The sequence below is a fragment of the Agrilus planipennis genome, unplaced genomic scaffold, assembly GCF_000699045.2.
Source record: "Agrilus planipennis isolate EAB-ADULT unplaced genomic scaffold, Apla_2.0 scaffold3, whole genome shotgun sequence".
In the NCBI taxonomy this organism is placed as follows: domain Eukaryota; kingdom Metazoa; phylum Arthropoda; class Insecta; order Coleoptera; family Buprestidae; genus Agrilus; species Agrilus planipennis.
In genome coordinates this window covers 1,932,344-1,960,201 of record NW_020442460.1, presented here as the reverse complement: position 1 = coordinate 1,960,201, position 27,858 = coordinate 1,932,344, and the positions used below count along the sequence as shown (strand labels likewise).

Genomic DNA, 27,858 nt, shown 5'->3' with positions numbered 1-27,858 from the left:
TTGCTCTTTGAATACAGCTACTTAATGATTCAGTCTACCTCCTTACTTTAATTGATAATTTCTTAACGTTATAATTAAGTGTTACCATTTTTTCCTTAGGAGTAATGCGAATAAATTCTCAGGTAATTTCAATATTTCAGTAGAAATTACACGTAACCTTGATATTTGTGCTTCTCAATTGACCATAAAAGTTGAACGCATTAATTTTACGCCGTTTTACTTTTAACCTTTTAGTAGGTTGGAAGTGTAAATTTCATTACATAGAATTTGTCTCGTTAACAAGTCACAAATCAAGACTGCTTAAAAAAAATAAGGCGATTCCTTATGCTAATGCACGGGTATGAATAATTAATAGTTATTAAGAATTAATTTAGGAAACCTTTAAACTATGCCATAACTGGATCAGACATGGAAAGGTCAACATTTTTAACTGATAGTGTTAGGTACCCACTGTTATTTATCGAGCAGATGTAGTGTACGATTTAATAATATCGATAGACCGCGCTCTTGCAGTTATGCATCATACCTAATCCCACTTAAGTCCATGTCTGTACCACTTTGTGTGTTGCCATGGCAATCTTATTATTAATACAAATTATATCATTAACTTTTCCGGAAGACCGACAGATTTCAATGCACAGTTAAATATTGCGCAATCCCAGTAATTATACGTTACACATTTTCGCTAAAAATCGAACTGGATACGTGTGGTACATAACTGATTTACATATTTATACAGTTATTTAACACTTATTAAGTAGGCACCGATCATTTTTGACGTTTTCAGGATTACATTCTTTCAGACGTATCAATGATAAGTCGATGTTGACATTATGGGTGTTGGCATTAAAAATACATAGTACAGTTGCAAACGGTAGTGTAACACACTGGCAAAAATGAAAACTCAGAGAGAACGAGAGAGAGAAATATTTCAAGAACAACTACCACCAAGTGGCTAAAACTTTTAGATAAATGGCCCCAACAAGCCAATGATCCTTGAAAGTCACCGCATGCACTAAGGAAAGTGGTAGAACTTACCAAGGTTAACTAATTGATTTATTTTTAAAACGAACTGATTAATGAAAGTGGGAATTTTGTGCGTTTAGTATTATCTAGTAAATCATCGATGATATTTAAATTGGAATTTGGTGATTTTGGTCCAGTTAACCTAATTAGTATTTATTTAGCAATTTTGTCACATTTTGATCAACCAAATATATGAAACCCTATGACATTGTTAGTTACTAAAGCAATTTTAATTTGAAATCATTTTTCGATTTTTTATCCACTACAAACTTCCTCAGATTAATGAAGAAAAGAAAATATTTTTGTTTACTGTTGCCACGCCCCCGCCGGGAATCGAACCCGGGACCTTCGGTTTAACGCACCAATGCTCTGACTACTAAGCTACGAGAGATGACAATAGCAACCACGACAAACCGACCTACAAAGTTAAAGATCCGTCGATTTTTATTAACGTAATTATATGTATATACTAAATTTATGAAACCCTATGACATTGATAGTTACTAATAGTGGTTAATATGCAATATTAATTTGAAATGATTTTTCGATTTTTTATCCACTACAAACTTCCTCAGATTAATGAGGAAAATATTTTTGTTGCTGTTGTCACATCCCCACCGGGAATAGAACCCGGGACCTTTGGCTTTACGCACCAATGCTCCAATAGCAACAAAAATATTTTCCTCATTAATCTGAGGAAGTTTGTAGTGGATAAAAAATCGAAAAATGATTTCAAATTAATATTGATCAACCAAATTTTTGACCCGGGTTTGTTTTAAATCATTTTCCATGTATGAGAAGAATTTTGAAGAAACTAAGAACGCTGAAGAAAGCCTTTTAGCATTTCGTTTCTAGTAATTTACTGATTCTATTTGTTATTTCATAAATAGAGTGTCTTACCATATTAACAATTGTTGAGAATAAAATAATTCGAAGTAGATATCCACACAAGTAGACCAGATGGCGTTTACTACGCTATTTGTAGTATTTTCTAAAATTGTTGAGAATTTTATTATTGCAATTGTATATTTTCAGCGAACTCCTTCATTCATTTCGATGAATCTATCTATCTTACCAGATAGGGTAACGCCTATACGTAGTCTTTTATGTCAGCGTACAGGCGACAAGGGATTTGTGTGTATAACGGTTCCATCCCAAACAACAAACGTATTAATTTTCTGTCTAAATAGCGTAGCAACGTATTAGTCGCGGGCCACGATTGAGGTGGGCTACGCCGTGAGCCATAACCTTCCGAATTCGGACTTGGCCACGTGCCCCGACGCTTGCCAGGATTACAGCTCCCATTGTGGCGAAACCCCTTTCAGGATAGAGTCGTCATCTCTACGTCATATCCCAGAAACGCATGTCAACTATTATTTATGGTTTCGGCATAGGCGAAAATGCAGTTGTTGTTATTATAAACGATGCAGCGGTGATGGTATTATGTCATACATGCACGGCCTTTGTGACTTGTGCCAGATGCGGCGAGTCATGCATTTGCGAAAAAAAAAGAAATGAAATGATCGTCGTGACGTGACAGGTCGAGATAAAACCGATATATATTTAGGGTTGAGTAATTTTGAAGGTCAACTTGGAATGATGATGATAGATTCTGATGTTTGTAAACGTTGCTATTATTAAGCGATATTACGAATGATTGATTTAGTAATGCCGATATTCGGGGTTTATCCAGAAGGTGGTAATAATATTGTGTTTGCAGTAGGGCTTCAAATTGTACTGAAATTAATTTCCAAATCTCACGTAGGTAATGAAAACAGCTGCAGCTTCAATTTTATTATCTTACTAGGTTTTATCCGAGGCTTCGCTCGCGTTGATACATGTCAAAGATCATCATTTATATCAGTTAATTGGGAGAATAATGGAGATATATAGGGGAAACTGCAGGGATTGTAAGATTAAGTGCTAGGGACACAAGGAAATTTTTGATGGAAAAGGGTGTAAGACAAGGTTGTAAGTTGAGTATACAATTATTTAATACATACCTAAGTTATTTAGAGTTAGAGATCAGTATACTAAGGGAGGGTGGGATAGTGGTAGGTAGAAAGAAAATATGGGCTTTTTTGTCGTATGCTGTCGATATTTCCCTGATAGCCACGAATCATGATGCATTGAAAGATATGATGGTAGCGTTGGGAAGATATTTAAGAAAGAAGTGTTTGGAGTTAAATGTTAGTTAGATTAAGTGCATGGAATTTGGGGAAGTAAGAGGTGGAAAGGGGAAAGAAAAAAAGTGATTTGGTGGAAAGGGGAAGAGATAGAAAAGGTTAAAAAATATATATACCTAGGATAACATATGTTATGGGAGAGAATAACAATAATAAAATACATATCGATACGTAACTGGCGAAAGCAAATGCCATGTTAGGAAGTATATGGGAAATAGGGTATACATTATGTGGGAACGATTGGATTAGAAGAAAAAGGTTGTTTGATTCAACGGTTAAAAGTATAGCTCTTTATGGAGTAGAAGTATGGTGGTGGAAGGAGGAGAAACAGGTGGAAAACGTTCACAAGAAATATATAAAGTAGGTGTTGCGGTTGGATAGATATATACCAGATTATTTTGGACGCAGGGAATTAAAATGTGGGAAGATGGTAGAGGAAACCTGAAAAAGGGTGGTAAAATACGAGATAAAACTTGAAAAGCTTATGGATGGGATATAAAAAAGGAATTATTTGAGGAAAAGGGTTTTAAATATTAGAACAAAGACCAAATATGATAAAGAAAGGGATGGTGCATCAGACAATTTAAAGTTGAATCAGGAACAATTGAATGAATGGGACCGAATGGGAGTATGTGCCGAGGAAATGGTGAGAATAGGATGCAAAGAGATGATAAGGGGAGAAGATCTAAGAAGTATTGTAAAGTCGAGATATGTGAAATGTCTAAATGGCAGGGAGACTAGTGGCCAGATTATCTGGAGGTGGACGTATTTGTAAGATTAGAGTGGGAAATGAATGTACAAAATGTAAGTATTGGATAAAGGAAGAAGAAATGATATTAGGAATATGTGAAAGGGGAGATGAAACAATGATGCATGTACTGGGAGGATGTGAGGAAAGTAAAGATTTGGATGATTGTAAGGAGACATTAAGTGGGAGTGGCGATGGACTGATCCTACTAAAAAATATAATTAAAAAAGAAAGGGTTGTGCTTTGGTGATGGAACGTGAGAGGGGTTTAGTGTTAAAATAAAGGATAAAAAGTAGTTCACCTGTATACCGTAAGGTATTTTATTGTATGATATGATAAATTATAAAATAGAAAAGGATTAGGAGGGTACTGACAAATAGTTGTGAATAAGTAAGAAATAATAGGGAATTTAAACGGGATTGTGTGGAAATGAACTGTAGACAATTTTGTAGGTATGTATTGCAATATTGTATGGGGAAATAGGGCAAGAAAATTTGTATGTATAGTATAGAATGATAAGTAAATATTTTCCTTTTTTTTGCATATCAAACATTATTTTTTGTAGGATGTTTATTCCTAATTCTATCATCAAATGCAAAAGCAATATTGTTCATTAATGGTACCAGTCATAATCCTTTTGTATAACCTTCGTATCTCCCCTTTACGTTCGTTTTATTATACCTTGCAGAGTATCCTAAGGTGTAAAGTAAATCAAGAGGTGGAGCCTGCAGCTCATTACAGCATGATTGAGGCTATAAATAACGACTACTGAACATTTAAATACACGTGTTTTTTTACGGGGTCATGTCCGCAGTGCCATATGGCATTGCAGTTGCCTATTGTTTCGCAGTTGGCGTTCTCTACTACTGCTTCTTTTTCCATGCTTCGTCGCGGAGATCTAGTCATCGATATCCACCGCGATAAACATCGTAGAATTGTAATTATGGGCACTTCGTCAGGGCTTGGCCAAAATATGAACCAGAAATTAATTCTCTATTATTATAGGAAGAAACAAACAGGCAGTCACGCAAATATATTTAAATGAATTATTGGTTCTTAATTTGGATATCATGACCGTTTACATTCGAAAAAATTTATGGATTAATGGTACACGTGTATACAAACGTAATAGATAATCGTTTGATAACATGTGACCACTATTTATGCCCATAGAATAATCAACGTTAGAAAAATGGTCCAAACAAGAAATTTTATTTTTCACACACTTAGAATCGTGAAAAAGGATTAGGGATAACAAAAGATTTACCTATGAGCTAATACTTATAAAATTTCTTCTCTGATCCTTTTGAAAGCAATTTTATTTGTATACGGGGGGCCGCACGAATTCGCTTCTCACCGAATTCATGGAGAACATTTTGGAAAACCGTTGCTTCCTGTTTTGGATCGCTGATCGTGTTCGAGCCACAGGTGCCCCCTCGTTCGCATCATCCCATAAGGCACCACAAGTGCATATCCAACAACCCACTTAATGGTTCATAGATTCTACCTACACGAATTATTGTAACGATGAGGTGATCTACGTCCCAGACGTGGGAAAATTACTTCTTTTGGCGGTTATCGGTTACGTGTCACTGACTTGGAACAAACCGTGAGATGGAGAAGTGTCATTTTAATTTTTAATCATTAGCAATTCTGTAAAATTAATTGTATCCATACGGCATGGATGACTGTGGAATTGCATGAGAACTTGGTCTGGTTTTTCGAAATAATAATGGCTCGATAGAAGAATGGTAACAGCGGACTCTTAATGATTTTAAAATTATAGAGGCTGACTTTTGTTCTTCATGCCAATGATAGATGGTAATTTGAAGTATGTAATTTTAATTTTGCAAACGAATTTCGACGCAAAAAAAACATTCCGGTCGTAAATTTGTAGATTTTGTTCTAATTAGTCAGGTGAGGTATAATTTTTAAATTCTTCACTGTTACATCAGTAGAATCTTTTTTATTTGTATGCTTCTCTTAATACTGACTCATCATCATAAGGTCGTCAATCAGACTGGTTGGACACGCATCTCTACTCTTTCCTATCCTGAACTAATCTTCGCATTTCCCTAAAACTAGAACAGCCCACATCCTTAACTATTTGCGAGCAGTAATCTAATCTAGGTCTCTACCCCTCCTAACTCCCGTTTCTACCTCTAATATGTCTCTGACTATATCTTCATACCTGAGAAGGTGTCCTACAAACCTATCTCTCCTATTCCTTATTGACTTCCATAGAATCCTCTGTTCTCCTATTCTTTCTAATACCTCTTCATTTCTAACCTCTATCCACAATATCCTCATCATTCGCCTGTAACATCACATTTCGAACGCTTCTAATCATTTGTTTTCAGCTGTGCCCAACGTCCATGTTTCGCACCCGTACATGGCCGCGCTCCAAACATACACCTTTAACAATCTTTTTCGAATTTCTAAATTAACCGTTCGCGAGCATAGAAGTGACTTCTAGAAGATACTACGAATGGGGCAGTAAACGCCATCTGTAGCACGATGCTACAGACCACTTCGAATCATTTGATTTGAAGTGACTTCTTTTTATTGAAAGCGATTCGACCCTGCGCTATCCTCTACTTCTCCTTCCGTCCTGACTTATCTGACTTCCTAAATACCTAACACTGACATTATAATAATAGTCGCATTATATGTTTACAAATTTAAATAAATACAGTTTGTCGTGTCTGTTTTAAAATATAACATTTACCTAATTTATCTGTTGTCCAGCGTATATCTACCCCTTAAAATCAAACAATGTTATATCCTTTTCAGCTAGGAACTTATTCCACCTTAAATAAATAAATGTTTCTACATAACTAGGCCCTTTCGGTTCCCCATCGTCTAAAAACATCACGCATGTCATAAAAAGTTTAATATTGTTAATTTTTTATGGTCCCATGAGATTAGTTTCCGCGTAAAATATATTCGTTCTAACGGACATTTGAAAACAACGTCAAAAAAGGGGTAAAGAAGCCATAACGTCCCTTAGTCACTGGTCAAAAATCAACGGAAAAAGTAACAAGCGTAAATAATAAAAATCAGTTATCAATCACGATCGCAGCCGGGGGTTAAACCACCCCTGCAGGAAATCCTTACGAGCACGCCATCACGACCCCAATGCCCCTCTTTAACCTATATACACGTATGTGTGTTTCGTGTTAATAGCACACAAGTGGTTGTCTGTAGCACTTGTAAACGAAATAAAAAAAATATGGAAACTACCGACAGCAGTCGCCATTGAATCATTAGTTATTTCATACCACACAAACACTATCATCATTATCGATTTATAGAGTAACCTTCCAAAGTCAGGCTGAACTGTGACGATGACATTAATTTGTTTTATTAATGACTATTATCATAGAAAAAAACAGGGATATTTGAAAGGCTTTTATATTCCGTTAACTAGTTTCAAAACTTCATCATTGTCCTAATAAGACTGATTGGACACCCACCTCCACTGTTTCCTATCCTAGGCTAATCTTCCAATTTCCCTAAATCTAGAACATCCCCCATCCTTAACTATTTGTGTCTAATCTAATCTAGGTCTAATTCTACTCCTCGTAAGTCCCATTTCTGCTTCTAATATCTCGCTGACTAGCCCTTCATGCCTGTGTCCTACCAACTTATCTCGCCTATTTCTTATTGACTTCCATAGCGTCCGTATATTACTGCCTGTTGCTCTTTATATATATATGTTATCGGAAATGTATGAAATCTAGCAATCGTATACAATTCCTAGGAAATGTATACAATTCCGAGGCTATTTAGGAAATCTATAAAATATTGTTTCAAAGATTTTTTAATATTTAATTTAATTGTATGACATTTCTATATTGTACTAGGAAATATATAAAAATTATTGTTTGGTTATTAGGTAGATTTATGACAGACTGGAGTTTCTTTAAGGCCCCTGCCCCTACAACATACTAAAAATTCAAGGTTATCATGTAACTTCCTTACATTATTCTAACATCTTCGGCTTGCAGGAACATAAAGAAACTCCAGTCTGTCATGAGTCTCCCAAACCAAACAATGACCAATGGATATGGGTACATCTCCAAGCAGCCTGCTGTATTATTGCCTATTTACGGAAATGTATAAATTTCCTAGGAAATGTGTCTAATATAATTTATTTCATATATTTCCTGGCGATTTTAGGAATAATATACATTTCCTAGGAATTGTATACAATCTCGGATTTCATACATTTCCGGGAACACATAAATAATACGTATCACTGTTCTATCTCTGTATCATATCCCTGCAATTTTAAATGAAAATCTGAATAAGANCGTGGCGTGTCATGATTATAAATATTCACACCATTTAATTCATGTGTCCGAATGGGGCTTTAGTATGACACGTAAAAAATAATTAGCAATTTAAATTGAAACGTTAACTTGTAAGAGAAAAGCCATTATTAGTAAAATAAAAGAGCGGCGTGATCCTTGAATCGCATGCAGATAATTGGGCGAGGAGGTGGCGTCCACAGGTGAGCGTCGTGGCATCGACGGCTCTACTGTAGGTATAGCGATTGCGATGTCACTGAAGTAATTCTGCATTAAAAACAATCGACGATCACGCGACGCCAATAATATCCTTTTCAGCTAGGAACTTATTCCACCTTAAATAAATAAATGTTTCTACATAACTAGGCCCTTTCGGTTCCCCATCGTCTAAAAACATCACGCATGTCATAAAAAGTTTAATATTGTTAATTTTTTATGGTCCCATGAGATTAGTTTCCGCGTAAAATATATTCGTTCTAACGGACATTTGAAAACAACGTCAAAAAAGGGGTAAAGAAGCCATAACGTCCCTTAGTCACTGGTCAAAAATCAACGGAAAAAGTAACAAGCGTAAATAATAAAAATCAGTTATCAATCACGATCGCAGCCGGGGGTTAAACCACCCCTGCAGGAAATCCTTACGAGCACGCCATCACGACCCCAATGCCCCTCTTTAACCTATATACACGTATGTGTGTTTCGTGTTAATAGCACACAAGTGGTTGTCTGTAGCACTTGTAAACGAAATAAAAAAAATATGGAAACTACCGACAGCAGTCGCCATTGAATCATTAGTTATTTCATACCACACAAACACTATCATCATTATCGATTTATAGAGTAACCTTCCAAAGTCAGGCTGAACTGTGACGATGACATTAATTTGTTTTATTAATGACTATTATCATAGAAAAAAACAGGGATATTTGAAAGGCTTTTATATTCCGTTAACTAGTTTCAAAACTTCATCATTGTCCTAATAAGACTGATTGGACACCCACCTCCACTGTTTCCTATCCTAGGCTAATCTTTCAATTTCCCTAAATCTAGAACATCCCCCATCTTTAACTATTTGTGTCTAATAGAATCTAGGTCTAATTCTACTCCTCGTAAGTCTCATTTCTGTTTCTAATATCTCGCTGACTAGCCCTTCATGCCTGTGTCCTACCAACTTATCTCGCCTATTTCTTATTGACTTCCATAGCGTCCGTATATTACTGCCTGTTGCTCTTTATATATATATGTTATCGGAAATGTATGAAATCTAGCAATCGTATACAATTCCTAGGAAATGTATACAATTCCGAGGCTATTTAGGAAATCTATAAAATATTGTTTCAAAGATTTTTTAATATTTAATTTAATTGTATGACATTTCTATATTGTACTAGGAAATATATAAAAATTATTGTTTGGTTATTAGGTAGATTTATGACAGACTGGAGTTTCTTTAAGGCCCCTGCCCCTACAACATACTAAAAATTCAAGGTTATCATGTAACTTCCTTACATTATTCTAACATCTCCGGCGGGCAGGAACATAAAGAAACTCCAGTCTGTCATAAGTCTCCCAAACCAAACAATGACCAATGGATATGGGTACATCTCCAAGCAGCCTGCTGTATTATTGCCTATTTACGGAAATGTATAAATTTCCTAGGAAATGTGTCTAATATAATTTATTTCATATATTTCCTGGCGATTTTAGGAATTATATACATTTCCTAGGAATTGTATACAATCTCGGATTTCATACATTTCCGGGAACACATAAATAATACGTATCACTGTTCTATCTCTGTATCATATCCCTGCAATTTTAAATGAAAATCTGAATAAGACGATGACAGATAATATAAAGTAAACAATTAGAAATTAAACTGATGAATTTTCCAACTGTGTTTTGTTTAACGTCTTCCACTGCTTCATAAAAGATAAATTTGACTGCATTCTTAAAAAAAATATTCTGCAGAAGGATTTCATAGTGATTTTGTTAGTTTATTGAGTCAGCTTTAGTTTTAAATTTTCAAATATATATTATCATATATTGATCAATTATTTATTTATCAAAAAATCTCCGTTACTTTTACTTAGTAGGTATACGTACATATACTCGACTTTGTTTATTTGGGGTCGTGTATCTTTCATGTAATAAATTCATTATTACAATGGCTACCGTTTTACATAACGCGTGACATTTAAAAATGATGAATAATTTTTATGGAGCCGCATACGGCACGCCAATATTTTAAATGATTATCAACTCGGATAAAGTGTATTTTAAAGTAAACTTACCCTCCTTTCATGTCGTTTATTAATTTCGATAAGCTGGCGTGATACATAACAAAAAGTCACGCATTTGTTTGATCTTAAGTAGGTGAATTTTAAATATTCAGACATGTAATTGCTTTAAAATTAAATTATTATTGGCATACGTATCAGATGTACATAGTCTTCCAAGGGTAAAAATGAAATTTTCCAGGAATCTAATTTGAATTTTTAAAGGAATAAAATTGTAGATACAATATTTACTGTAACCCCTTAACAATACTTATTAGAAGTTGCGTTATTGGGGTTTAAGCATGGTGTATCGTCCTTCACTGCGTGGCGGAAAACAAAGAAAGGTGGAAACGACGAAGAGAGGGATGCTTTCAACTTTGACACGCCAATAGGGTGGCAGGTGATCGGGTGCAATATGCCACACACTCTGACGAACGGACTTATCATTGTTATTTAGTTCTCATCAAGCTACCTGTGAATGTTTTACGTCTAGGTACTTGTTACTGTCGAGGATAATTAGTGAATTCACTTTATCGTTGTGGTTCTCAGTGGCGACAGGTTGTGTTGGCGGTAATGAATCTTTAAAGATTTAGGTACAATTTAAAAGCGTTTCATAAAATTCGATCAGAATTACACGTTGCGTTGCAAATTAATGAACAAAAATATGTGACGAAGTTTCGCAAATAAACGATTATTTCTGATAAGTTTATTGTTCCAGATTCTCAACTCAGTACAACTGAAGTTGATCATGACGACGACAGTGAAAACGACGACGAACCGCGATGCCCCCTATGTGATCAGCCGTTTGTAGACGTAGATAAGTAAGTATTCCGTAAGATTAGCAGTTTAAAAGTTTTTTTTTGACAAAGTAATTGAATTTTATGAGTCGTGTCGTGTCATGATTATAAATATTCACACCATTTAATTCATGTGTCCGAATGGGGCTTTAGTATGACACGTAAAAAATAATTAGCAATTTAAATTGAAACGTTAACTTGTAAGAGAAAAGCCATTATTAGTAAAATAAAAGAGCGGCGTGATCCTTAAATCGCATGCAGATAATTGGGCGAGGAGGTGGCGTCCACAGGTGAGCGTCGTGGCATCGACGGCTCTACTGTATAGCGATTGCGATGTCACTGAAGTAATTCTGCATTAAAAACAATCGACGATCACGCGACGCCAATATCAACGTCTCATGTCAATACTATCTATCCCTAATTGATTCCCTATTTAATAGTTTGGACACTTTTCAATCAAAAACATTTTACTGAATTATTATTGTGATAGTAATAGGAAGAATCAGATCCCATTTTCTGCATTACTAAATCTAGAAATTCTCATGTGTCACACCGCTTTCAATTAAATTTCTATTGTTGACCACTGTTCGATAAGTAAAATATTCCAGCATTCTTTTTTTATATTTATCGCAAGCATAAATCTCGGACGATATTCCACGTAACGGTAGCTTTTATCTTTAATTAGTTTGTCATTTGTCTTTTAAAATTTTAATGTTTTAATGACGTTTGATTTTCCACGATCACCGTTTGTGCAAAACTTGTGACTCCAGCGACAATTAGTAAATAATGCATCAGTATTTTGATCAATAAAAGGCGCTTAATCGTATCTAGTGAAGCAGATGTGAATATTCACATGGCTCTTCAGAAAGCCATTTACTTAATGATTACTCATTAATCATGTCACTAGCAGTCATACTTTTGTATTGGTGAGTAGACCGCCTAATACTAACACTTCCAAGCATTTTGAAAATAGTGTGCAGTCAGTAGCAAATTACTACTTTTTTCGCAGTTGTACGTAAACACTTCAATAGAATTTAATTTGAATTTAGAACACTGCAGCACTTGAATAAGCCATAGTACCGTCCATTTCAATTTGTTAGAGTTGTGACCTTGAAGAAATCTGCGCTAATATAGAAAGAATACACACTAGGCGTGAGCGAGACAGAAATAGTCGGAACAAACTTGAACGAGCAGAGCTCTCTATGGGCGCTCTTAAAAGATCGGCTAGAACTGTACAGTACTAGACGAAAATGTTTACCAATTTCTTAAAACAAAAATGTACATAAATTAATAGAAAACAAAGCAAAAGTTTTATATAGATGTGTAGAACGTTAAGTTAATTCACTTGTTATTGTTTTTGACTAAATATGCTTTTAAATGAAGCATATTCTTTAGCAGTTTAAATAATTTTGCAAATAGTACTGTACACTTTCGTCTAGTTCTCGCTGGATGATCGGTGGAGAAATGAGCTCCGCGGACAAATATGATTGAATTTGAAATTATGCTACGGCGCATCCTAATAAAGGGAAGGGGCATATCTCTTAACTTCTTGAAACGAACAGTAGATATTGGCAAGACCCAACGATGATGATGTATCCAACCAGAAAATCCAAGCATCATCTCACATTCGTTTAGGCAGATGGATTTCACTTCATTTGCAAATCATTTTGTTTTAGATTGGATGAGCACCTAATACTGAAACACAGTTATCAGAAAGACGAGCTTCGCTGCGACATTTGCCCGAAAGCGTACTCCCATCGACCTTGCCTCATTCGACACAGAGCCGTGGTGCACGGTGAGACGAGGAAGTATCATTGCGAAAATTGTCCAAAGGTCAGATCAAAATCAAATAAACATTATCATTGCAGAAGAAAATTAACGAACAGTTGCAGGTCTTCAGCGATCCGAGTAACCTACAGAGACATATAAGAACCCACCATGCGGGTGCTAGGTCTCACGCTTGTCCTGAATGTGGAAAAACCTTTGCCACATCATCTGGCTTGAAGCAACACACGCATATTCATTCCTCGGTAAAACCTTTCCAATGCGAAGTCTGTTGTAAGGTAAGAATAGTAAGTGCTAATTTTTGGTTCCCTTATAATAAATTTGTAACTCATCCAAGTGTATAATTGTACTAAGGGCAGCATTTTTACATAATTGTAACCTTCTAGCGCCTACAAACTTTTGGACGATGATTCAGGATTTATTGTTGTTGTTTTTGTCCACAGGCCTACACTCAGTTCTCTAATTTGTGCCGCCATAAACGTATGCATGCAGACTGCCGAATGCAGATAAAATGTGTGAAATGTGGACAGTCCTTCACCACATCAACGTCTTTGTCAAAACATACTCGCTTCTGTGGTACTACTAATACGACACAATTAACTAATCCGACTTGTACTCCACCGGCATTGTCCTTAAATCCCATGGCTGGAAACAATCCGTTTTCTATGTACCGCCCCCCTGCCGCTAGTCAGTTTCCTTTATTTTCAAACCATTTTCCTCCCTATCCTCCTATATTTCCACATACTGGGCCTCCTGCATCTTATATGTATCCCTGGTATTTTGATCAACTTCGAAGGAGAAAACAGGAAGGTCTGATTCCTTCGCAAAAGAAAATGCGAATTACCGGTCCAGACGCAATTTCTCCCTTGAAGGAACGTTTCACTCCTCCTAGAGTTGCTTCAGTATCAGCAAAAGTTAGTCCGCCAACCGCTGAAGAAGCGTCATCGAATATGGCCCCTTCTCCCGCAAGGCCTGCACCAACAGGTGCTGTCTTCAGCAATCCTCGAAGCCAGTTGAAAAGAAAAACGACTGAATCCGACACTCCCAGCGATATGCCCAAGGATTTGTCGACTACCAGAAGTCCTTCAATCGAGACAGTTAGAAGCCCTTCAAAATCAAATTGTGATGAGAATGTACTTGAACAGCCCTTAGATTTAAGTGTTTCAAACAAAAAGAACGCAATGGAGATTCCAGAGGTCGAAAACGACTCAAAACATATAGCAGATGATATGGAATCCTTTCCTAGAAGTAGTTCCGAAGATGAGAAGATGGATACAAAGGAATACGTTTCGCCTGAAGCCCCCCAAAAATTCCAAGAAGATAGAGCAGGTCCCCATATGGCGTATCCGAAACCCATTCATCCAATGCTTTTAGAGATGCCTAGACCTAATTTTCCTTCCTTATCTCTTCTGCCCAACAACGACCGTCTTCTTCCGCCGCCTATTTACCCTCCACGATTTACAGTTATGCATAATCTTCAAAACTGCCGCCATTTTGATATGGTTCGTCTTGGTCTGCAAAATTATGCAGAGATAAAGCCGTACGTGGAGGTTCTGAAGCAACAAGCGCAGGGTCCAAAAACTAAAGATCGCTATGCTTGCAAATTCTGCGGAAAAGTGTTTCCTCGATCTGCGAATCTCACAAGGCATCTACGAACGCACACGGGCGAACAACCGTACAAATGTAGATATTGTGAGAGATCCTTTAGTATTTCGTCAAACCTTCAACGCCATGTCCGGAATATCCATAATAAAGAAAAACCGTTTAAGTGTCCCCTTTGTGATCGTTGTTTTGGCCAACAAACTAATTTAGATAGACATTTGAAGAAGCACGAAGCTGACGATGGCAGTGGAGGTGTTGCAGTAGCTGATTCCCCAGGAAGTAGTAACGAAACGGAAAAAGAGGATACTTATTTTGATGAAATAAGGAACTTTATGGGAAAAGTAACCTATTCCGGTTCCAACTATAACGACAATGAGTTGTTTGTTTCTCCTTACGAGAAAATAGCAGATGATCCATTTAGCAGGAAAGCAGAAGACGATACGAAATCATACCCCATGATGGAATATACTGAAGGAAAAGGTGACTATACGAAGACGACTTTAGATGTTCCACTATTAGACGGGAAGATTAAGCAAGAGAAAGAGGAGATATTCAATAATAACGACCATCCTTTAGAAGTGTCCACTTAGTGTTATTTTTCCCATGAGAGGAAATAATGAAGAAGGTTTTGTATGACATTTGTTCAATTGTATTTGAAAAGGTGTAGGATAAACTCTCAACATACAACTTTTTCACAGTTATAAAGCAATTGTAACTAAGCCTAATTTGTAATTTAATTGATTATTGAAGTTTACAGCTCTCAAGTCCTAATTTTAAAATTGACAGCTCCATAATTTTTTTTAACACTTAAAACTATGTGTATGGTATTCTTATGTTATATTTCGTAGATCCAGTGAAATTTAGTTAGAAATTTTGATTTCATTTTTGAATTAAGTTCTTCAAGAAAGAGTTAAACAATTTATAACAATTAAAGAGAATTTTTTTAATATAAAATACACATTTTTTACGTATGTAATTCTAACTGCAGACTCATAAGAAATCCGTTTTTACACGACCAAGGAAAAATTTTTAGTTAAAATTTTGCACAAGCTTTAAATATCTTGAGAATACCAACAAAACAATAAGCTTTCTCTTTTTAATCAGTGAGCGACCATTATTTTAAAAGTTCCTACACTATTTAAATTATAAGTGCACATTTGTAAGATAATGTCACCAAGTAATACACTTTTTGATACTCACCTTAATGATAATAAAACAACAAGGAATTTAAAAGTATGAATGTGTTTTCCATTGTAAATAAACTTTATGTACATACAAGTTTTTGAAATGTAAATACGAAAATTACTATCTTAATTTGCCATACTAGATTTAAGCAGCCGCAACATTATGAATGCTTGATCGTCGAATCTTTAAAACAATTGCACCGAAGCAACAATGCAGTTTCAAATTTTTTTACAAAACAAAATTTCCGTTAGTTTTTTATATAGGTACACGGTGTCCCAAAGGTGTTTTGGGGCAAGAACAACGTTTAATTTAAGTATTTCATTATTCTTATTTTCTATTAGATAACGACTTATTATATTGTTACTTAAAATTTAAATTGAAAGGAAAATAAAAATAATTTTTTGTGTAAAGAAATTTGAAATTTCATACACATATCGAAACCATGTTTTGAACGTTATGTATCACGTATTAAGGTACAAATTTTGTTGTTATGCTGTACAAAGTTTCTTTCGAGTGCTTGTGCAGGTTAAAAAAAAACAAGTACTAGAATAGTTTTATCTTGTAATGCAATGTACTTCAAACTTTAACTATGTATTACAGATCCTTTTGACTGATAATGCACCCTGTACTGTAAAGATTATTTGGAAATAAACCAATTTAAAACAAATATGCGTTCCGATTTGCCTACTTTTATAAATAATTATCGAAATATATATTTATGTATGACTTCTAATTTCCTGTAACGGTACGACCGCAGATTTATATCTGGTTAGGCTATATGTAGGTAGGTATCTTACTAGCAATTAATACATTAATGGTTAGTGGATTGTAGCAATTTCAAAATTAAGTATTTCTTAATATAGGTAAGTACATAGTTATGCATCGAAGATTATTCTGCATTTCGAATCGAAAACCTTTTTAGTTCCATGGAATTCCAAATATTTGGTGAGCGCGTGGTAGGTAGGCAAATAGAAATTTGTAATCTGCTTGTAATAAAAGAAAAGATAAATTTAAGATCGGATGAGATAGATTATACGATATTGTTTTACTCTTAACATTGTTCAAAATTATTATCATTATTAGTCTCCTTAGAATATGTATTTATTGCAAGATTTGAAATTTGACAACAACACAATAACCACTTTTCTTTCAGGAAATTTTGGTTAGTAAGTGGGCTGTCTGTTGTCACAAATATATTATGTAAAGTGTTATATTATGGTCACCATCTTTATAAAAGTCGCCATTTTGTCAGGGCCCAATACTATCATGATAAGGATTTTCAACTTAAAGACTGGTTGGATTTGAAGTTCCACGGTTTTCTTTTTTCTACTCTCTGTAGTATTCTCTCGTTTCTAAGTATATATAACATCCTCCACATATTAAAAATACTTTTAACGTTTCCAATTTCGAAGCGCCCACTGACCACATTCCACATCCATACAAAGCAGTGTTCCCCAAATAAACTCTTTTCCAAATTTCTAAATTCCCCACTTGCGAGTACAAAAGTAATTTCTTTTTGTTAAAAGCGATCTGACCCGGTAATATTCTTGTTATTGACAAAACAGTCCTGTATGAAAATAAATAAAAGTAAAAGAAAAATACTGGTATGCAAGGTAAGAAAAAGTAGGAAAGAGCGGATATAAAGATAGGAGACGAAAAATTAGAAGACGTGGCTGATTTTAGGTATCTAGGAAGTCAGATAAGTCAGGACGGAAAGATTACTAGCGATATAAAGCAGAGGATAGCACAGGATAGAGTTGGCTTCAATAAAAAGAAGTCACTTCTGTGCTCGCGAACGGTTAATTTAGAAATTCGAAAAAGATTATTAAAGGTGTACGTTTGGAACATGGCGCTGTACGGGTGCGAAACGTGGATAATGAAGAGGTATTAGAAAGAGGAGAGGACTCTTTGGATACCTCAGACATGATGGTCTAATCAGAAACATATTAAAGGCAGAAACGGAAGTTACAAGGGGTAGAGGCAGACTTAGATTAGATTACTGTTAAGTAGTTAAGGATATGGGTTCTTCTTGTTTTAGGAAAATGCGAAGATTAGCTTAGGATAGGAAAGAGTGGAGGTGCGTGTCCAACCAGTCTTAGGACTGACGACCTTATGATGATGATGATTTCAAAGAATATTTTTAAATATTTTCCGGGATGTCCTTGTATCATAATTGCATTTGGATCTCTGGATATTTAGTGTCTTTCGTTTTCTGAAGCCTTGATAATTTCTTGTGACGCAAACGCCAGCTGCTGGTAACGATTACGAATAATAACGAAGAACTGTCTGTTACTGCAAAGAGTGAAAGTGCTACACCCAATCAACCTCCCTCTCTCCTTCCCCTCTATCAAAGACCACTTCGATTATGTCAATCCATTCATTAATAACACCGCTACTGGTTCACTACGGTACCGTTATTTACATTAACCAGGCGCAATCAAATCCATTAAATTATCGACAATTAGCGCAAGACTTAAATCGCATAAACAAATAAATATTCACTTATTAATTATTTATTAATCTGAAATTAAAAATATATCAGTTTTAATCATTACCTGTTAAGTAACCGCGTAAAACATTCTTAATAAGTTTTCAAATATATTGTATGATCAACACATTTACCCAAAAATGGGACGCAAAAGTTACGAAAGAGGTTATGGTACTTTGTTACCTTTCATAATTAAAAACGAACGTTCTTAAATTCTAAGCACAACCGTTTCGAAAATTCTATCGTTATTTTCAGAGACAAAACGCAAAAAAAAAATACGTTGCCTTCATTTATAACTGTTAAATGAATAAATTTAAGTTCAATCTTCTTATCTGAAGCTATCACTTACTAATAATTCTGTTAAGATGCCATGATGGTAAACTTTTAATTGATTTTGTGTATACATATATAATTTTCTTCAATATTTATGTAAAACATCATAGCCCATTAATGTTTTCATATATAAATGTAATATAGCAAGTAGGTACGTATGCGCTAATAGTTAATTAATAAAATTAGCTGCGGTACTGACTGGGTGAATAAGAAGTTTTTTAAACGACTGAAGTATCCATTTGCGCGTTCTCGAAGCGACAGTAAACATGTACTAATTGTAAGTCAACTTTAATTGACCATCGTGAACCTGCATTTATGTATTGTACACATAAATATATATTGCACCATTATTAATAGTTTAATTACACTTATGATTATGGTAGCACAATAAAAAATTCATTTTAATATATATTCCTGTCAAGAATATAATTGCTGCCTTCCTATAAGCATTACAATATTTATATATTATATACAGTACACTTATCCGTATATGTATGCATTAAAATAAGGGCATTATTTATGTATCTGTACGATTATCTAGCTAAAATAGGATATATAACTATTTTTTAATGCCCATGTCAATTAGTAGAGATCTTAAATATNCATCATCATCATCATAAGGTCGTCAGTCCTAAGACTGGTTGAAAGTAGAGGAGCTGCTGCTTAGAAATTGATATCATCGTCGTCATCATCATCATAAGGTCGTCAGTTCTAAGACTGGTTGAAAGTAGAGGAGCTGCTTAGAAATTGATATCATGATCATCATCATCATCATCATCATAAGGTAGTCAGTCCTAAGACTGGTTGAAAGTAGAGGAGCTGCTTAGAAATTGATATCATGATCATCATCATCATCATCATCATAAGGTCGTCAGTCCTAAGACTGGTTGAAAGTAGAGGAGCTGCTGCTTAGAAATTGATATCATCGTCGTCATCATCATATATATTATATACAGTACACTTAACCGTACATGTATGCATTAAAATAAGGGCATTATTTATGTATCTGTACGATTATCTAGCTAAAATAGGATATATAACTATTTTTTAATGCCCATGTCAATTAGTAGAGATCTTAAATATGTTAATGGGTTTTATATTTCATAGACTTTCTCCGAAAAGCTGGAATAAAAGGTGTAACTTGTTACTGCCAAAATGATAACTAAACTGCGCCTGCGTATGACGTCACAAGCTGACAATGATTTGGTGGAGCGTGCAAACTAAATTTATTAGTAATAGAAAAGATATTTTCTACATATCGTATCGTATGTAACCCGTTCAAAGTAAAGAAACAAATTTCGAGATTGGATGCAATGACGAAATACATGCAAATGTTTGGCTTGATTGAACTTATTCAATTTTTCGAAAATAAATTGCATCATTTACGTTTGTTCTTTAAAATCTATAACAATGCGAAGGTAAACAACTTTTACTTTTTGTAATATTTACAAGTGCAATGATAATGCTTTGGTCGGTACGCGTCAACAATTTTTCTTTAACAATTTATGGCGCATACAAATCAATTTATCTCTCTAGCTGCGGTCAATTAATCGTTTCGATAGGGCATTAATTATCGGCATTACACTTAAGTACGTGATATGAGAATAGAGAACCGCGCCATAGATATAGGTAATAAGTAGAACATCTTGAGAGGCGTCAAAAGAAGAAATCGCACACCAATTAACAAGTGGACGCCGCCATAATTACCGTAATAAGTGACCGCAAACATAAAATATGTTCGTTATCCGCAGTTCCACGCTCGGCCGGATTGATAGACGATGTGAAAACGCATTTCTGAAAGGGACAAACAACTTCTTGACTGATAACTGCACTAATTTTTTGATCATTCAGAATCATGTTTATCTATCTATTTACTCGGTCTACTTTTCAGCGATTAGTGTGAAACCCTACAGATGGCGTTTACAATGCTATTAACGGTTATTTACTAATTTTGCTAAGTGTTAAACCCTACAGATGGCGTTTACAATGCTATCAACGGTTATTTACNGTCTCTTTGACTTCCATATAGTCCCTTGTTCTTCTATTCTTTCTAATACCTCTTCAACCTTCTCTATTCATCGTATCCTTACATTTCGGATGCTTCTAACCTTTTCTTTTTCGCCGTGCACACCGTCCAAATTTTGCAGCCACACAGAGCAGTGTTCCAGACATACATCTTTAAAAATCTTTTTCAAACTTCTAAATTAATCGTTCGCGAGCATAAAAGTGACATCTTTTTATCGAAGGCGACTCTACCCTGCGCTATCCTCTGCTTTATATCCCTACTACTGCTGTCATCCTGGTTTATCTGACTTCCTAGATACCGAAAGTCAGCCACTTCAGAAATTGATATAAAGAATGGACAACTGTAAAAACCGTCATGATTCCGTGAGTTCTCCTTGGTCTAGAGTTCTTCGCATATTAGGTCTTACAACTATTAAACTAATGTTTAAATTGAATTAAAATGAAAGAAAGACTTTTAAATCATCCTGCACTGTTCATCCTGTGCTCGAATGCTGACTTTCTCTTAAGTTGATTACATTGACCGTTTTTTTACTTTTTCTGTTTGTTATTGTGCAATATATGAAGCTTATAAGTCTCGTTTTTATTCTTATTATTTTCTGTCCAAATCGATCAAAATTTTATAAATTATGTGGAACACAATCCTAAAATCTGTTCTGTCGTTCTTCATTTAATGACAAATACATGATTGTTAACAACCATTGTGGAATCCGTTTATGGAATTTTGAAATTTTCAAAGATTTATTTTAGGTCGCACCAGGTTGAAGAGCAACACAGGTGTTAGTAAGTAATTGGTCTTTTAAAATAAATTGGCTTTCAATCGTCCACGTTAGACACGACGACGATCGTGCAGGAACTGGTGGACTAAGAGATAAATACTGGTGTGAAATGGCAGGACTAAAATTATAGCCTTCTAATAAAGAAGTAAGGCAGCGGAACTGGAGAGTCACTGATACGTTATTTGCTATTACTTGCTGTCGTTGCTGCTGCTAGAAATTGGAAACCTTCTCTTCCACATGGCAGCAGAGTGGTCGTCCGTAGCGTCTAAGGAGCGCGAGCGTAAGTAGATATGGTTGTAAATTTGATTTTTTTTATAATCATCATCATAAGGTCGTCAGTCCTAAGACTGGTTGAAAGTAGAGGAGCTGCTTAGAAATTGATATCATCACCATCATAAGGTCGTAAGTCCTAAGACTGGTTGAAAGTAGAGGAGCTGCTTAGAAATTGATATCATCATCATCATCATCACCGTCATAAGGTCGTCAGTCCTAAGACTGTTTGGACACGCATCTCCACTCTTCTATCCTGAGCTAATCTTCGCATTTACCAGAACATCCCACATCCTTAACTGTTTGTGGGCAGTAATCTAATCACTCCTCTTAACTCCTGTTTCTGCGTCTAGTATGTCTCTGACTAGCCCTTCATATCTGAGAAGGTGTCCTACCAACCTATCTCGCCTGCGTCTCTTTGACTTCCATATAGTCCCTTGTTCTTCTATTCTTTCTAATACCTCTTCAACCTTCTCTATTCATCGTATCCTTACATTTCGGATGCTTCTAACCTTTTCTTTTTCGCCGTGCACACCGTCCAAATTTTGCAGCCACACAGAGCAGTGTTCCAGACATACATCTTTAAAAATCAGAGGGCCCTTCACAATGCAATTACCGATGCATCGGGCGATAGCAGGCAAGTAAGAAGCTGCTGCACGAGAACTGTATGGGCCACGTAGGTATTAGATTCGATTAGCGATAAGTGCAGTTATTCCGAGCTATTGTTCTGGATGGTTTACAATTAGCATTAAACGATGTTTTACATAGTACGTCCGGCCGTGTCGGGCACCACTGCGGTAGCAACGTTGTACACGTTGTACTTGTACTTACTAGAAAGTTTGTCGGGACGTGATCTTATCCGCAGCGTCTTCCATGTAGCAAAATGTAGCATGTTATGTTGCATGTCGCTTTTACGTTTTCCGCATAACCAAGTCGAATATTTGTCCATTTTCAGGACGTGCTTTTCATTCTGTGACGGTCGGTTTTAAACGATTCGGTATTATATTCATTTCACTCACGCAATGGATAGTAATCGTCAGAGGGAACGCACAACACCAAAATCTCCTGCTCTATGGAGAGGTCATGCATGAACACAAAATCCTCCAAAAGTACAGGAGCTGCTTAGAAATTGATATCATCACCATAATCATCATCATAAGGTCGTCAGTCCTAAGACTGGTTGAAAGTAGAGGAGCTGCTGCTTAGAAATTGATATCATCGTCGTCATCATCATCATAAGGTCGTCAGTCCTAAGACTGGTTGAAAGTAGAGGAGCTGCTTAGAAATTGATATCATCATCATCATCATCACCGTCATAAGGTCGTCAGTCCTAAGACTGTTTGGACACGCATCTCCACTCTTCTATCCTGAGCTAATCTTCGCATTTACCAGAACATCCCACATCCTTAACTGTTTGTGGGCAGTAATCTAATCACTCCTCTTAACTCCTGTTTCTGCGTCTAGTATGTCTCTGACTAGCCCTTCATATCTGAGAAGGTGTCCTACCAACCTATCTCGCCTGCGTCTCTTTGACTTCCATATAGTCCCTTGTTCTTCTATTCTTTCTAATACCTCTTCAACCTTCTCTATTCATCGTATCCTTACATTTCGGATGCTTCTAACCTTTTCTTTTTCGCCGTGCACACCGTCCAAATTTTGCAGCCACACAGAGCAGTGTTCCAGACATACATCTTTAAAAATCTTTTTCAAACTTCTAAATTAATCGTTCGCGAGCATAAAAGTGACATCTTTTTATCGAAGGCGACTCTACCCTGCGCTATCCTCTGCTTTATATCCCTACTACTGCTGTCATCCTGGTTTATCTGACTTCCTAGATACCGAAAGTCAGCCACTTCAGAAATTGATATAAAGAATGGACAACTGTAAAAACCGTCATGATTCCGTGAGTTCTCCTTGGTCTAGAGTTCTTCTCATATTAGGTCTTACAACTATTAAACTAATGTTTAAATTGAATTAAAATGAAAGAAAGACTTTTGAATCATCCTGCACTGTTCATCCTGTGCTCGAATGCTGACTTTCTCTTAAGTTGATTACATTGACCGTTTTTTTACTTTTTCTGTTTGTTATTGTGCAATATATATAGCTTATAAGTCTCGTCTATGATGGTCGTAATTATAAAATAATGGGCACACTGATTTTATTCATATTGTCTTCTGTCCAAATGGTTCAAAATTTTATAAATTATGTGGAACACAATCCTAAAATCTGTTCTGTCGTTCTTCATTTAATGACAAATACATGATTGTTAACAACCATTGTGGAATCCGTTTATGGAATTTTGAAATTTTCAAAGATTTATTTTAGGTCGCACCAGGTTGAAGAGCAACACAGGTGTTAGTAAGTAATTGGTCTTTTAAAATAAATTGGCTTTCAATCGTCCACGTTAGACACGACGACGATCGTGCAGGAACTGGTGGGCTAAGAGATAAATACTGGTGTGAAATGGCAGGACTAAAATTATAGCCTTCTAATAAAGAAGTAAGGCAGCGGAACTGGAGAGTCACTGATACGTTATTTGCTATTACTTGCTGTCGTTGCTGCTGCTAGAAATTGGAAACCTTCTCTTCCACATGGCAGCAGAGTGGTCGTCCGTAGCGTCTAAGGAGCGCGAGCGTAAGTAGATATGGTTGTAAATTTGATTTTTTTTTTTGAGTTGAGCGACGCAAACCAGGCGGACGGTCGATAGGTAGTAGCAGTTGTAATTTAAGCGACTGTTACATAAATGCAGACCGCTGCTGCTGTGTGTTGGGTATCGACGTTGAAACATCAGAAAGTTGAACCAACTCACGCATCGCGTGGTCCAAGCGCGAATACTTTCTATGTCACTGTTGTAACTGATGGACACGTACAAGAAAAACGTCGAATAAAACAACTAACAGATTCGCTATTCCTGTTCCTGATGGCTACGGAAATCTGAACACAAATATTCTGAACGTTACATCATGAAAAGACTATAAAATACCACAAACGGCGCGGTAAACGCCATCTGTAGTACAATGCTACATTTTAGGATTACGTATGCTCCAACAAGGCTCATTTAAATTATTTTATGATAAGACTAATAAATGTAGAAATCTTTCAAATGACAATAAAGAATAGTATGTTAATAAATCCCGGAAGTTACGTACTATAACTATTTGAATTAACTTTCTTGATTTTTGTTTAGAGTTTTCCCCCAACTTCATGGAAACTTCTGACCAAAAGAACATACACGTTATTACTGAGGAGGTAGTTTTGTAAATCTTGCTTTATCTAAAGACTTTCTAGTACTTACGGTAAGTAACTCACTTTATACCCTTATGTGTTATAATTTGAAACGGTTGCACCTACTCGCATGTCTTAATTTGTAGAAAAGCATTTCACCACTTTTTATTGCAAGCATTTCTCGGAAATCATTAATTACACGATCTATTAACTTGCGGATTTCTGCAGACGTATTTGTCTTGATTAGCGACAATTTGCTCCTTTACGGAATGTCACACTTCCTATCCTACTAATATCGAGCCAGGTTGCTAAAAAGTCTTCAGTCACCTGTCACCCGGCTGGAATGTCTAAAAATGAAACTAACATACCGCGAGCAACATTTATGTAGAATGTAAGTAGTGGTGAAGGTGGACAATGTTGCTATCGAAATCTGGGTCGTTTCTTTGGCACGCGAAATCCACACGATGAGGATAGAACACGCGAGCAATACCACGACGCCCCTAGCTAGCAGTTGCAACGGCAAATCAACGGTCCTCCAATGACTTGGGTATTATTTACTTCAACCACGGTCCACGAATTCCATAAATTCACCTTACCTTACTTTACTAAGATTTTACCAATAAGTCGGACATTGTCTTCACCAAAAAAGCTCCAAGCCCTAAACCCAAAGATCTTTACTCCTTCAAGTTCCAATTATATTTTAAATTCCAAGGACCTCGAATTACCAATTAGTTTGGAAGAAAGTAGATTCAATTTTAAGACTTTGAAAGAACTTAAAGCTATTTGATCATAAAAAGGTTTGAATTAAACTGCTTTTTATCCATTTTCAAGTAAAGCAGTACTCTGTCCAGTCCTATCTGTAAGGTAATATCAAATAGGAAGGTAATTATGATTCCTGAATCTTTATTACGTACTCAATTGAGCAGCAAAAGAAGGACCAAATACGAGAAGATTGTATTCGATAGAAGGTCTTTCCTAGTTTAGAATTTGTGACCACCGACTATCACGAAGGTTGAAATGTATAGTAAATTAAGTTTCAATGAAGTTTTGTGCATTAATGGAAACCAGAAGGATTACTAAGAAACAAAGGATTCTTTAGTAGGTAACTGTAAATGATACACTATATAACCCTTTTTTTACATATCAACACATGGAAATTGAAATAAATTACAGTCTGTAATGTACCAGATGGTAGACCTAGATTAGATTACTGTTCACAAATAGTCTAGGATGTGGGATGTTCTAGTTTTAGAGAAATGTGAAGATTACCTCAGGAGGTGCGTGTCGAACCAGTCATAATAGGACTGACGATCTTATGACCTTACGATGATGGTTTTTTTTCACTTTCCTACTATCTTCATTTCGTTTATCTTTCTCTGACCCTAACCACCCACCTATGCCTACGATTCCTAAATAAGTTTAAAGAGGACTTTTCGCTTACGTTTAGCATGAGCTAGTGGGAAAGTAAAATATAAATGTAAAATTTAGAGGATTGGTTGTTGTTCTATTGGTTATATTTCCAACGTGGCCGAACTTACCGATGTCCTCTGCACCGATAAGAATTACCGTCTTAACAACCGTCCACTTATTCCCCAGGTAGTCGGTAATCGAACCAAGAATGTCCAACTAGACGACATCGACGATTCGTTAAGTGGCGTGTAGGAGATTTCTAGGCTGCCTCGTGCAAGAAAAATCGACTTTGCATTAATTTCCTATGTGATGTTATGCAGTTCATTGGGTACGCATTATGAAAATTAAACCGGTCGTGGGCGTACCTATAAAGTTAATGTACCTTGCACTCTTACTTTATAATGCGGGACTTCCAGATTATTTACTTGTATATAATGAACACCGATACGACCGTTAAATGAGCTCTTTTACTTCTAATATTAAATACAAGTTTACGTTTCAATTTTAGAAGCGAAAGCAATAGGTACTTTAGTAGCTAATACGACAGATACGTTATAATAATTATAGAGTAGATCGACTAATTATCGGTAAAACAGTTCCCATTGAATTTATTTATTTCTTTCTTCTTAAACGATAACGATCCATGAAGTATTAAATTTTGTTTTCGATTTGTAAATTAATCAAAACTGAAAAAAGAAACTTTCTACTGGAAAACAATATTTTTTACATTTAGTGTTTGGATTGCACATTCTCTACTCTCAGGAAAAAATAATGTAACTGAACTAGAGATTTTCCCATTTGGCCAATTATTACCATTTTATATATTGATTCGATTTTTACTATTATCTATCTATGTGCAGTATTGTTTGTGGATGGTTCTAAACAATGATGATGTACCACATTTTTTTGGGTGTTTCATTCCCACATGCTGATGGGCGGGCAGTCCCTCTGGACTACGCCGGAAGGTAGAACGGAAGGCCCTCTTCAACCTCCTTTCAGGAATCATGGGAATGGGTGGGTGGTTGTTCGAGTGAGAAAGATGAGACAGACGAAGTGAAGACAGAAGAGAGTAAAAAATTATTTGTGGAATATTACTGCCCCAGAATTAGCCTAAGTGATGCAAGGAAAACACAGAAAAACTTAGACCAAGGCAGACGGACCCGTAATCAAACCTCCCGAATGCTAAGCAATGGTTTAAACCTCTAAACTATACCGCTCGGTAATGCTGTACCACCATCGATCAACATATGACAGTTTTTGAGAAGATAGACCTTCTCTTTACTACAACTCAAGGGTTATTTAAATATTGGAAGGAACGAGACTGAGAAATAAAGGAGATGTCAGAGTTGGCATTAAAACCGGATTCAGTGTCAAAGATATTCCGTTTGAACGACAATGGTGTAGAAGTAT

At 35.9% G+C, this 27,858-nt stretch overlaps 1 protein-coding gene across 6 annotated transcripts in view; it reads left to right on the top strand.

Annotated features, from left to right (window-relative positions):
- LOC108742153 (PR domain zinc finger protein 16-like) overlaps positions 1 to 16,556 on the top strand; it is a 159,201-nt gene extending 142,645 nt beyond the window's left edge. For 3 of the 6 annotated variants that reach the window (XM_018477220.1, XM_018477244.1, XM_018477253.1), the window contains exons 5-8: positions 11,271 to 11,373; positions 13,026 to 13,182; positions 13,236 to 13,421; positions 13,578 to 16,556. In XM_018477220.1, coding sequence (XP_018332722.1) covers positions 11,271 to 11,373; positions 13,026 to 13,182; positions 13,236 to 13,421; positions 13,578 to 15,326 — 2,195 coding nt within the window. In that variant the 3' untranslated portion in view covers positions 15,327 to 16,556. The remainder of the gene's footprint in view (positions 1 to 11,270; positions 11,374 to 13,025; positions 13,183 to 13,235; positions 13,422 to 13,577) is intronic. The other 3 variants (XM_018477224.1, XM_018477227.1, XM_018477234.1) reach the window with 3 other exon arrangements.
- The last annotated feature ends 11,302 nt before the right edge of the window (positions 16,557 to 27,858 follow it).